This window comes from Jaculus jaculus, chromosome 12 (genome assembly GCF_020740685.1).
Source record: "Jaculus jaculus isolate mJacJac1 chromosome 12, mJacJac1.mat.Y.cur, whole genome shotgun sequence".
NCBI lineage: Eukaryota > Metazoa > Chordata > Mammalia > Rodentia > Dipodidae > Jaculus > Jaculus jaculus.
In genome coordinates, this window is record NC_059113.1 from 66,825,353 (window position 1) to 66,839,400 (window position 14,048).

Genomic DNA, 14,048 nt, shown 5'->3' on the forward strand with positions numbered 1-14,048 from the left:
ACATCCCTTGTTCCTGAATTGGAAGAATCAATATTGTGAAAATGGCAATCTTACGTAATGCAATCTACACATTTAGTGCAATCCCTGTCAAAATTCCAAAGGCATTCTTCATGGAAATAGAAAAAACAATCCAAAAATTCATTTGGATTCATGAAAAACCTCCAATATCTAAAGTAATACTGAGCAACAAAAATAAGGCTGGTGGTATCACCATACCTGATTTTAACCTATACTACAGAGCCATAGTAACAAAAACAGCATGGTACTGGCACAAAAACAGACATGTAGATCAGTGGAACAGAATAGAGGACTCAGATGTAAGTCCAGGTAGCTATAGCCACCTGATATTCGATAAAAATGCCAAAAATACTCATTGGAGAAAAGACAGCCTCTTCAGCAAATGGTGTTGGGAAAAGTGGATATATATCTGCAGACGGATCAAAATAGATTCTTCTCTCTCGCCATGCACAAGAATTAAGTCCAAATGGATTAGAGACCTTAACATCAGACCTAAGACTCTGAAACTGCTAGAGGAAAAAGTAGGGGAAACCCTTCAACATATTGGTCTTGGCAAAGACTTTCTGAATACAACCCCAATTGCTCAGGCAATAAAACCACAGATTAACCACTGGGACCTCATGAAATTACAAAGATTTTGCACTGCAAAGGACACAGTGAAAAAAGCAAAGAGGCAACCTACAGAATGGGGAAAAAATCTTCACCAGCTATATATCTGATAGAAGACTTATATCTAGGATATACAAAGAACTCAAAAAGTTAAATAATAAGGAATCAGGAAACAAACCAATCAAAAAATGGGCTATGGAGCTAAATAGATCATTCTCAAAGGAAGAAATATGAGCGGCATATAAGCATCTAAAAAATGTTCTACATCACTAGTCATCAGGGAAATGCAGATTAAAACTACATTGAGATTCCATCTCACTGCTGTCAGATTGGCCACCATCATGTAAACAAATGATCATAAATGTTGGCAGGGATGTGGAAAAAGAGGAACCCTTCTACACTGCTGGTGGGAATGCAATCTGGTCCAGCCATTTTGGAAATCAGTGTGGACATTCCTAAAACAGCTAAAGATTGATCTACCATATGACCCAGCTATAGCACTCCTAGGCATATATCCAAAGGAATCATCTCATTTCCTTAGAAGTACGTGCTCAACCATGTTTATTGTTGCTCTATTTATAATAGCTTGGAAATGGAACCAGCCTAGATGTCCCTCAATTGATGAATGGATAATGAAGAGGTGGCACATTTATACAATGGAGTTCTACTCAGCAGTAAAGAAAAATGAAGTTATGAAATTTGCAGAAAAATGGATGGACCTGGAAAGGATTATACTAAGTGAGGTAACACAGGCCCAGAAAGCCAAGTGCCACATGTTCTCTCTCATATGTGGATCCTAGCTACAGAAGATTGGGCTTCTGCGTGAGACAGAAAATACTTAGTAGCAGAGGCCAATACGTTAAAATGGAGATATAAAGGGAAAAGAAAAGAAGGGAGAAGCGTACTTAATAGGTTGATATTGTATATATGTAAGTACAACGATTGAGTTGGGGAGGTAATATGATGGAGAATGGAATTTCAAAGGGGAAAATGTGTGTGGGGGGGGAGGGAGGGAATTACCTTGGGATATTTTTTTTTAATCATGGAAAATGTTAATAAAAATTAAAAAAAATAAAAAGGAAAATTGTGTGTATGGGCATCCATGTGGAGATCAGAGGACAGTCAGAGTTGTATGTGCTCCACCTGTTCCTTCAGTTAAGCTCCAGGGCAGTTTAACTGAGGGAACAGCACCTTCTGGCTACAGACCAGGTAGAAAGAGGTCTGGAAAGAGGGGAAGCAGTGCTGCTTTTGCCTGCCTTCACTGCTTGCTGGTGTCTATCCTGTTGTTGCTGCCTTCATTAACTATCCTTCATTCACATGCGATTCCAGCGTTTTTTTTTTTTTTTTTTTTTTGGTCTTCCATTGTACACAAAAGACCACAGAGTCTTTAGGAGTCCTTCAGCTCCAGATGGAGTGTTGACACATCCAGTCTATTGGATTAAGTAGCAACCAGGTTCTCAGCTTCTCCAAAGTACATATGACCAATGCTTGATTACTAGCTTCTATCATGTATGCAAATCTAATCCTTTTTCATAAAAAATATTCACTCTGTAGGTTTGGTTTCTCTAGAGAGCCCAAATATATTGCTTATAGCTAGTATCAGTAGCACTAAGAAAATTGCCCATCACAATACATTTAAATATCTAGTCTCAATTCAAATGGTATTGGTTCTCAATAGGTACTACAAGTCATGCTGAAGCAATCATTCTTTCTGTATGTTTAAAGAATACTCACCATTCATGAGTAAGTCTAAATTTGGAAAATAAAATATATATAATAATTCACAAAATGTTTACTAAGCATGTGTTCTATGTTCAGAGTATATTATGGAATACTGAGCTGGAGAACTTTAAATGGCATAAGACCTTAGATTTGGGTACTGTTTCTTAATTCAAATGAAGCTACAGATGTTACAACTGACTTTTTCATTTCTCTAGCACTGATTTTAAAAATACATAGAAAACAACTCCAGAGGAATAAAGGAAAATGCCAAAAGTAATTCACAGGAAACTTTATTGTTTATATTTGCCATTATATATCTGGAGCTGGTACACCTATAGGAATGGAAAACAGTGTTTGATAGTACACTTTTGGAAGGACAGTTTTTTCTTTTTTTTTATGTTTTGGTTTTTCGAGGTAGGGTCTCACTGTAGCCCAGGCTGATTATGTAGTCTCAGAGTGGTTTCGAACTCACAGAGATCCTCCTACCTCAGCCTCCCGAGTGCTGGGATTAAAGGCGTGTGCCACCATGCCCGGCCTTGGAAGAACAGGTTTTAATTATACACAAAAAGTACAAGGCACCAACCTACAGACACTGGTTCCAATATATCTTCTTTTAGGCTTGAAAAATTATAATAGCTCTGGAGTCAGGAGTATCCAGTAAAATTTCTGTCCTATTACTTATTTTGTGAGGGGAGACTGCTGGTTGGGCTACACTTGGCTCAAGGCCTCAGAACCTTTTCTGAGCATCTGGGTAGATGAGCACTTACTCTTGTCTGAACTTAACACTTGAAATACAAACTTTATACTTATAGAGTACAGATAAAATGGCTTAGTCTAATTTCCTATTAGAATCTAAATCTTTAAACAAGATAAGCAATAAAATAGTAGAAATAAAAATGTCCTTTCTGAGAATGGCATCAGAACTCATGAGTCATTAATTAATGGGAACTTTCCCCAATGAATTCAAACTTGTCACTCCTTCCTTTCCTTGTACTGACGAAATCATATTAATTTTCACCATTTGTTCACCTCATTTTATATTGAAAATTCCTAGACATTTCTAACCATGACTGATTCCTGTTGTATACTTGTATGTGTGTGTGTGGGGGGGGGAGCTATGGGATAGAGTTATCTAATATTTTATGTCTTTAGAGGGGTACATATTATTCACTTGAGTACCAGTAAACTGGAACAACACTACTTGGGGATTAACCAAGATTCCTGCTGTGAAGAGTGTAACTCTGAACCACTCAATCTTCTTCCTATGAGATGGAAGCCAGGCATATGGACTGAAGTCTACAAGAACATCCCCAAATATTTAACAGGCTCTTAGGTGCCAATGAGACAGTCCTCAGTGATCTTGGACTAATGCCAAAATAATGTTTCAGGCAGGAGAGCCACAGGTTGACTCTGTGTAACACAGAATGAAATGGCTGTGGTGAAGCAGGTAACTGAAAACCCATATGGGATAGAATCTAGCTCTGAGAAGCTAACTCTGGAGGGAAACACTCTACTATATAGTTTACAGGTAAATAAAAATAGTAGCATGGCTCTGGATATCTGTGGGTCCTGATTTATCTCTTATTTATCTCTTACTAGTAATAGCTGTTCTCTCTTCTGATATTGCATCCAATGAGGCTGTAGTACCTCCAAGTGAAAGTCTGGTGCCAGTGTTTGTCTGCCTTTACAGATTCTACACATTAACCACCAGAAGTCTATGACACAGCCTTACATCAGTTGCACATGTCACTAATCAATAACTGTAAATAACCACCCAAAACAGGCCTTCAGCAGTAAAAGTCTATGAGCTCTATCATGCAAGAAGGATTTCCCTAGGTGTTTTGTGTATTCTCATTTTTAAACTATATCATGTCTAAATCACAAGGACATGACCAGCATTACACAACTATTCTAAATGGTCTATATAACCGTATTTGTTGTTGCTATAACAAGCATGGCAAATGGTAAAACAGCAGAGTTCTACCCCATAAAGGCTGTTCTGGGAAACCCAGAAATATCCAATATTATAGAGTCAGGCGATAGAAGTGTGGATACAGCAAGTACCAGCTGAATATATGCAGTCATTTAAGCAGTGAAGGCAGAAATCAAGATCCTGGATTCTCAAACCAATTCCACATGCACTTGAATTCTTTTGTCATCTAGGCTCCATGGTCCCTCAAACAGTTTCATGTCTGAAAACAGAATGTATGCTGAAATATGAAATATTTCAGTAAGTGTTTATTGGAGTTATTTCCATAGAAAAAAATATTGGCTAATTGTGCTGAAGAAATGGTAGCAGACTCATATTGCATGCATTACTGAAGGGGAAACCAATGTCTGTGCTGCAAAATTGAAGACTGGAAGACATAGAGTGATTATGGAAAGTAGCTATCCAAAGGCTCCTCCAGTGTGATTCCTAGTATACATGTTCTAGTATACACTGGTCTTGTCATTCTGACCAGTGTTTTCAAAACATAGTTGAGAACATACCAGTCAATCAACACAGGAAACTAACTGGAAAAATAATCAAAAATGTGAATCACTGGGAATCCAGCAAGTTATTGAAAAGACTCCCTTTTTTATAACCAAACATATTCATCCTGCTAGATATAAATCTAGAAGGCCTTAAAAGAATAATAAACTCATATATACTGGAGAAATTTTGAGTCTTGGAAGCAGTTGCCTACTGATGTTAGCTGGTCTTCAGCAAGGTGTGAGTTATAGTTAAAAGCTTTGTCAAATTCCTGACATTCATAATGCTTCTCTCCAATATGAATTCTCTCATGTCGTGTACAGCTTGATATCTGACTGAAAGCCTTGTCACAATGTTTACAATGGTAGGGCTTGTCTCCAGTATGAACACGCTGGTGTTGAGTAAGACTTGACCTTTGATTAAAAGCTTTGCCACAATCTTCACAATGGTAGGGCTTCTCTCCAGTATGAATTCTCTGGTGTTGAATAAGAAGTAAATTACGGTTGAAGGCTTTGCCACATTCTTTACATTCATAGTGCTTCTCTCCAGTATGAATTCTCTGATGTCGTGTACAGCTTGACATTTGACTAAAGGCTTTGTTACAATGTTTACAATGATAGGGCTTGTCTCCTGTATGAACTCTCTGGTGTTGAGTAAGGCTTGATCTTTGATTAAAAGCTTTACCACACTCTTTACAATGATAAGCCTTCTCTCCAGTATGAATTTTCTGGTGTTGAGTGAGGAGAAAATTTCGGTTAAAGGCTTTTCCACATTCTTTGCATTTGCTCTTCTTCTCTCCAGTATGAATTCTCTGGTGTTGTGTAAGGCTTGAGCTTTGATTAAAAGCTTTGCCACAGTCTATACAGCAGTAGGGTTTCTCTCCAGTATGAACACGCTCGTGCTGAGTAAGGCTTGATCTTTTATTAAAAGCTTTGCCACAGTCTTTACAGTGGTAGGGTTTTTCTCCAGTATGAATCCTTTGGTGTTGAGTAAGAAGTGAATTACGGTTGAAGGCTTTGCCACAGTCTTTGCACTTGTAGGGCCGTTCTCCTGTATGAACTCTCTGGTGCAGGGTAAGGCCTGAACTCTGATGAAACGCTTTGCCACATACTTTACAATGGTAGGGCCTCTCTCCGGTATGAATTCTCTGGTGTTGAGTAAGACTTGATCTTTGATTAAAAGCTTTGCCACAGTCTTTACAAAGATAGGGTTTCTTTCCAGCATGAATGCTCTGATGTTGAGTAAGAAGTGACTTATGGTAAAAGGCTTTTCCACATTCCTTACATTTGTAGTGTTTCTCTCCGGTATGAATTACATGATGCTGTCTAAGGCTTGAACAATAGGCAAAGGCTTTGCCACATTCTTTACATTTGTAGGGCTTTTCTCCAGTATAATTTGGAGATTTAGTAAGCTTTGAGCTTTGATTCAAAGCTGTGTTGCAATCTATAATATTGTTATCTTGAGTAAAGATACACTGATGAATAATAAGTTCTGAGCATAGATGAAAGACTTTCCCACATTTGTAACACTTGTAAAGGTTCTTTGGAAAATGGGTACACTGGTTTGCAGGACTTGACTCATGGTGAAAGTTGCTATGATTTTCATCATACTGATATGCTGTGTCTCCAAGATAAATGCTCTGGTGATGATTTAAGGAAGATTGCTCATTAGTGGCTTTCCTATCTTCTTTACATATATACTGGATTTCCAAAATATCAGTATTTGAATTTTGATTAAGCAATAATGGATGTGTAAAGCACTTCTCATATTCATTGAAATTGTGTGTTTTGACACATGAAAGACCTATTTGTGGATTGCAGAATGATGAAGTTTTCATAAATGAGTTTTCAAATTGATCCCATTTAGAAATTTGTTCTTCATTTGTAAGCTCCATGTCTCCAGAAATGTTTGAATGCAAGCTTACCCCAAAGCTATCTTTGAAATTGTTGAAGTTAACTGAAGAATGGATTAGACCCTGTTTTATATTACCCAAATTTCCTCTGAGAGAAAAGTTATGTTTCAAAAATTGGTTTGCATGCTCACTTATAGAATCACATTGCTCTTTAAAAGGAATTGGCATAATCTGAGCCATTTTATCTTCTGGATCTCCTTTGGCAGTGAAACATTTTCTGCTATTAGTTGTCACATGCTGGTTAAGCCCATCATAACAGGATTTATGTCCTTCACTCTCATCTACACATTCCCTTTGTTCTCTTAGGTACAAACTGTCAAAGCTACAATATCCATGACTTCCAATGAGCACCTCCTGGAAAGAATGTTTCATGCTCTGCTCTGGTGAAAAGTTCTGGATATAATGGGGAAGCATAGCTGAAAGAAATCAAAACAATAGATTATCCCATTTACATGACTCTGATGGATACAGCTTAAAAATATAATCCACTTTCCCAGAACTGCATCAAAACTAGGGAAAATTTCCCTACCTCCTTTTCTTTCTTTCTGGAATTCTTGAGGGCTATATGAAAACTGGTCTGTCTACTCTAACACAGTATATGCAAAATAACAGGAATATGTTGATTCAAAGTCTGAAGCAAATAAAAACTGTTAAATGATTTATTTCAGTACAAAGACATGATTGTCAACTGGGGTAGGGCAGGCTGTGGGCTTGTATGATGACATATGGGCAAACTATTTTAAGGAGGAAAAAAAGTACTGAAGAGTAGATAAGTTACATCATGCAAATAGATTGGAGAGGCACCAAAGATCTCTAGCATGGCTGACTGGTGCCAGTATTACTTGGATGAAGCTAACACACAGGGATTGGAAGAAATAACTATTGTTTTAAAATTTAGAAATTTTATTATTGATTTCAGTAACAAATTAAATTGTACATACCACATATATCATGATATTTTAAAGTATCTATACATGGAAGAATGACTAAATCTATCTACTAAACAGTCCATTTCTCATAATTGTAATTTTTGTGCTTAGAAAACTTTATACTCCACTTGCACTTCATTAGGAATATTCACCAGCTGATAAAAAAAACTGTTTATCTTCTTATGTCTTTCACAAACATTAGCCCAACCTCTCTAAAATCAGAATCCTTGGTAACCTCCATTTTTTTGTCTACATTTCTGAGATTAACTTGTACAGATTCCACGTAAGAATAAGCAGTAACTAATTTGTTATGTCTTATTTCTCTTAACTAAATGTCTTGCACTTTCACTGATCATGACAGAAATTTTTTTCTTCCTTGTGGCTAAATATTAATCCCCTGTATATACCTGTATTATTTCTTTAATCTTTACTCACCAATTAACAGACATTTAGATATCATGGCTATGGAACATGATCACTGAGATACCTCTTCAACATAAATGATTCAATTCTCTTTTGCTATATTTTCAATATTGTCATTTCTAGATTATGTATTCCTTCTATTTATAATTTGTGAGGAACTTCTAATTCATTATATATGAGTTTAATAATTAATCCTGGCTGATTTTTATATAGATTAATGTCAATGAAAGATAATATAGCCTTACAAAGAACAGTGAAATTGTACAATCAAAGGAACAAAGTAAAACACTACAAGTTAACCTGGATTTACCTGACTTCTCTGAATTGGCTAAATAATTCAAAATTCAAAAAAATTCAAAGTTATTTAAACAGTTAAATCATAACACAAAAGTGAGTAAAATAAGTTTAAAAAAACAAGACAAACACTGTAAGTAGAAATAATCTGAAATTGTGTACTTTCTGGGTTCCATAAAAATAATGCCTGAGAAACTATAAATATGAGAAATATACATGAAAATTTAAGAATGGTGTACAACTGCAATCCCAGAATTCTGAAGCTTCATTGAGTTCATAGCATATTGAAAACTAGAATAATGAAGACAGTTTAGTACTGGCATAAAGTTAAACAAGTAGATACATGGAAAAGTAAAGAGAATAATAACAAACCTAAACAAGGATGAGAAAACCAACACATATTTTCACATCAAAGTTAATTGCACCATTACTCATAAAAGTCAAGAGGTATAAGAATCTTAAAGCCCTCTTGAAATAAGTGTTTGAAGAGAGTTTTTGTGGTGGTTTGATTCAGGTGTCCCCATAAACTTAGGTGTTCTGAATGCAAGGTTCCCAGCTGATGAAGATTTGGGAATTAATGCCTCCTAGAGGCAGTTATTTTTTGGGGTGGGCTTAAGGATATTATAGCCAGTGTTCCCTTGTCAATATTTGGCACACTCTCCTGTTGCTATTGTCCACCTGATGTTGGCCAGGGGATGATGTCTTCCCTCTGCTCATGCCATTGTTTTCCCTGCCATTGTGGAGCTTCCAGGTGGAGCCTGTAAGCCATATAAACCTCTTTTTTTCCACAGGAGTGGGATTGCTGCTAGACACCTGGCTTTGGCCTTTTGGAGCTGATTTTTAAGAGTAATGTGGGAGGATTTGAAACCTTGACCCAAGAGATTCCTTGCTGTAAGTACAGCTTGATGGACTATTCTGGTCAGAGCTGACAGCCTGAATACAGTAAAAAGTATGGACTGTGAGGTTTGGCTTATGAAGGTGAGACAGAGCTTTGCTTGGACTGGGCTAGCAGTTTGTGTGAGAAGCATGCTGTTATGCCTGGGTCCTGAGAAGTTGTGCAGGCTTGCTTTGTGTAGAAATGAACTGGTGTGAGCACAGGGATGAGGCACAGAAAAAAAATCTTGGGGTGAACTGCTGCCCATTGAACTGCAATTGAGAGACTACAACCTTGAGATTGGGCCAGCTGGCCTGTACTGGGGCAAGAAGAATGTAGACTCTCTTGAAAGGGCTGAGTTCTCAAGGAGTGTCCTGTTCTTCAAAGTCTGTTTTATTACCCCCTGGATTAACAAATTGGCACCCTACTTGGTATTGTGGCATATAAGAAATACAGGTAAGACAAGGTCAGTGAGTTTGCAGCACAGTCTTGTGTTTTGGAAATGGCCATGGGCAGTGTGAAGCAGGTTCACTGGATGCCTACATGGAGATCCTATGGGGCCATGAGGATGAACCATGGGTTGCAGTAGAGACCCAGTAGAGATGCCATGCTGGGACCACTAGATGGCTGCCAAGGAGAGTTGCAGGCCCCAGATGAAGTTTTCCAGGACTGTAAGTAGCACAGCTGGAGGGGTGGGAATTGGAACTCCAGAGACTTGTTGCTGGTTAGAATTAGTGGACCTGGAGATATGTCACTGGCTAGAGTTGTTGGACTTGGAGCTACAGAGTTTGATGTTTTCCCTGTTTAAATCTTGTACCGGTTGAATATTTCTTTGCTATGTCCAATGCCATCTTTTGCAGCGCATTAATTCTGGGCCATTATGGGTTCTTTGAGGTTATTTTTTGCTATTATGGCTCAGTTAGAAGATCTTTGACTATGGGGGTGTATGAACACCACTGGAATTGATAAAAATTATGGGGACTTTTAAAGTTGGATGAATGTATTGCATTTTACATCACATATGGTTATCAGTTTATGGGGGACAAGGGTGAAATGTGGTGGTTTGATTTAGGTGTCCCTATAAACTTAGATGTTCTGAATGCTAGGTTCCTAGGAGATGGAGATTTGGGAATTAATATTAATATTAATATTTGGGTGTTAAAGACAGTTTTCCCATGCCAGTGTTTGGCACACTCTCCTATTCCTATTGTCCATGTGATGTTGGCCAGGGGGTGGTGTCCACCCTCTTCTCATGCCTTCATGGAACTTCCCCCTTGAGCCTGTAAGCCAAAATAAGCTCTTCCCCCCCCCCCCACAAGCTGCTCTTGATTGGGTGATTTCTACCAGCAATGCGAATCTGACTGCAACAGTTTTGTAAAATGGTAAGAGGAATTATAATATCTACAATAGTGATAAATTTTGAGAACACCATTTTAACTGAAATAATCAGTCACAAAGACTGCATGACTCTACTTATAAGTATCAAAAGTAGGCAAGTTTATCTGGGTATGGTGACTCACACTTGTAATCTAAGCATATAGGCACTTAGGATACTGTGCTGAAAGGTCTGCCCTGAGTTTGAGACTAGCCTGGGCTACACAATGAGTTCCAGGTCAGCTTAGACTAGATGAGACCCAGTCTCAAAATAAACAAATAAAAGAACAGTCAAACTTAAAAGAAAAGTGTAGAAAGGTATTACTGATGGGTAGATGATAAGCAGGAGCAATTAATTTTGTTTAATGAGTATTTAAGGTTACTTTTGTAGAGTGAAAAGTTGTAGAGATGCTGCATCACAGTTTTGATATACTTACCACTAGAGTACACTATAATAAAATGCTTAGAATCATAAATTTCATTGTATGTAGCTTTGATAATGTGGTGGTTTGATTCAGTTGTCCTGCATAATCTGAGATGTTCTGGATGCTATGTTCCGCAGCTGATGGCAACTGGAAATTAAAGCCTCTTAGAGGCAGTGTATTGTTGGGGGTGGGCTTATGAGTGTTATACCCAGTTTCCCCATGCCAGTGTTTGGCACACTGTACTGTTGCTAGGGTTGGCCACCCTTTGCTCATGTCATTGTTTTCCCTGCTATCATGGAGCTTCCCCTTAAGCCTGTAAGCCAAAATAAACCTCTTTTTTTTTTTTTTTCCAGAAGCTGCTCTTGGTTGGGTGATTTCTACCAGCAATGCAGACTTGACTGCAACAGATAACAACATACAAACTTAGAGCAAAGAGAAACAAAATTGAAATTTTTCCATAGGTGCCTTCAAATAACAAATCTGTTTCTCTTTGAAAGGGAAAAAGCTCTGTCAACATTCAGATGATAAAATTAAGTTATCCAAGAATACTCACCTAGCTAATCAACACATAAAATATCCACAAACAAGGGTAATAATTCTACAGGTAAATAAAAGCCCACATAATTTTACTGATAGTAGGAATGTTTTGATTTTCTCTTATGTTTCTCTGCAGTATTTATAACTGCCAATCATAAAATACAGTGTAAAATCAAAAACAATAACTGATAAAAAGAACCTATTCTAAAAACTGGAAGTAGTAAAAGGAACTACAAAGAGAACATCATGAATAAGTATAGTTGTACTATTTAAAAAAAAAATCTTTGGGGCTGGAGAGATGGCTTAGCAGGTAAGGCACTTGCCTGCAAAGCCTAAGGACTCAGGTTTGATTCCTCAGGACCCATATAAGACAAAGTGGCACATGTGTCTGGAGTTCATTTGCAGTGGATAGAGGCCTGATGCGCCTTTCTCTCTCTCAAAATAAAGAAATGAATAAATATTTCTTTAAAATAAAAACATTAAATTTTAGAAAATTTCCGTTTACTCTGTATACCTATGAAACATTGGCAGCCAGTGTATAGCAGAAAACTTTTCAGAAAACCCATTCACAAAGAGTTCTGATGAGATACATGTAACACATGAATGTAGTAATGCTGTTAGAGAAACTTCATATTAGTATTTTACAGTAGATTCATAAGATCATTAAAATGTGCACTTTCTGTAGCCTTCAAAATTGTAAAAAATATCAGTGCAATCATGAAGACCTCTACAAGTGAAGGGAAGACTTGTCCATCATTGTGGACATAGAAGGAGATCACTGGAAGGAAACAAGTCATGAAGCACTTAAAAAGAAGGTAAACCCGGGGTGCAAACTGTCTTTCAGTGACAGAAAAAAAAGAGAGACCTTGATTCCTGAAAAATCAATGTCATTGGAATAGAGCTTCACAATCTATATCTTTAAAAAATTTGTATTTTTTATGAGATAGAAAAAGGTGTGGAGAGAGGGAGAGAGGGAGGGAGAAAGAGAGAAAGAACGAATTGGTACATCAGGGCCTCCAGCCACTGCAATCGAACTCCAGACCACCTTGTGTGCATGTGCAACCTTGTGCACTTATGTCACCTTGTGTGTCTGGCTTATATGGGACCTAGAGAGTCTAATACAGGTCCTTAGGCTTTGCAGGCAAGCGCCTTAACTGCTAAGCCATCCCTCCAGCCCCACAATCCACTTTTAAAGTCTGGCTTCCTCCTTGACATTTGCACCTCTTCCCAGTGTGTTCTGGTTCAATCATTCCTACCTACCTGGAATCAAGGCCAGTGTCTTTTGTCTCTTCACATTCCAGGGCTCTTTCCTTTGCTCCAGACATGTAACAAGGTATGGCTTAGAGACAGCAAGACCTGAATATTAGGAAAAAGAACATGACACTTGCTTGAATTGTCCCTATAGCTATTGACATATCTGTCCTACTACTATGGTGAATACAAATGAGAAAATATAATAGCATATCCTGGAACATTATTTCTCTAAATGCTGTTTCCCCAAAGACATCTAATAATGTATTTTTGGTTTTTTAAATCATGAGTTCCACTTTTGCCTTTCACCAGATCAAAGCTGAAGGATAAAAATTGGACTTCGAAATGCAAGTCACAATATTTAATACTATACTAAATTGCTACAATTAGAACTAATATAAAGTTGGGATACATGTTATATATCACAAAAGTGGTGGGACAGAAATAGGAACATTCTCTTATCTATATCAGCAAATTCCTTGCGTCCATTTTTTTTCCTTGACAGTAGGAAATCTGAAACTCACTCATGCAAAGCAGAGGCGCCCAAGATACATTCTGCAAAGAAAAGAAAATCAATGTTGGTAGAGAACTAGAAATTCTGTAGGGAAGTAAGCTCACCCAGGGAGACCAGGTTTCTGTAGTTCTCTAACATCACATCCTTATACAGATTCTTTTGTGCAGAGTTCAGACACTCCCACTCTTCTCTAGAGAAATCAATGGCCACATCCTTGAAGGTCACCAGTTCCTGAAATAAAAATAAATAATAAGGGCTGGAGAGATGGCTTAGCAGATAAGCACTTGCCTGTGAAGCCTAAGGACCCCAGTTCGAGGCTCAATTCCCCGGGACCGACGTTAGCTAGATGCACAAGGGGGCACATGCATCTGGAGTTCGTTTGCAGTGGCTAGAAGCCCTGGTGCGCCCATTCTCTCTCTCTTCTTCTCTCTCCCTCTCTCTTGCTTTCACTCTCAAATAAATAAATAAAGATAAGACAAAACAATAAAAAAATAATAAAAAAAATAAACTCATCATGTGGCCAATGACACACTTAAAAAAATTATATATGTGTATGTGTGTGTTTATGCAAGTTTGGGTGCACACAGGTGGGCCCTATCCTGTCTACCTCATTTGAGGCAGGGTTCTTCCTCTAGATTCTTGCTCTGTTGCTCTTTGCTGTACTGAACATGAACTTCTAAGAAATTCTCCCTT

The 14,048-nt window shown here is 37.8% G+C and overlaps 1 protein-coding gene across 1 annotated transcript in view; it reads right to left on the minus strand.

The window, feature by feature from the left end:
- Positions 1 to 2,622: 2,622 nt before the first annotated feature.
- LOC101607283 (zinc finger protein 345-like) overlaps positions 2,623 to 14,048 on the minus strand; it is a 55,552-nt gene continuing 44,126 nt past the window's right edge. The window contains exons 2-4 of the mRNA XM_045130881.1: positions 13,460 to 13,586; positions 12,851 to 12,946; positions 2,623 to 7,150 (exon numbers count right to left, since the gene is read on the minus strand). Of these exons, the coding sequence (XP_044986816.1) occupies positions 4,992 to 7,150; positions 12,851 to 12,946; positions 13,460 to 13,586 (2,382 nt within the window). The 3' untranslated portion in view covers positions 2,623 to 4,991. The remainder of the gene's footprint in view (positions 7,151 to 12,850; positions 12,947 to 13,459; positions 13,587 to 14,048) is intronic.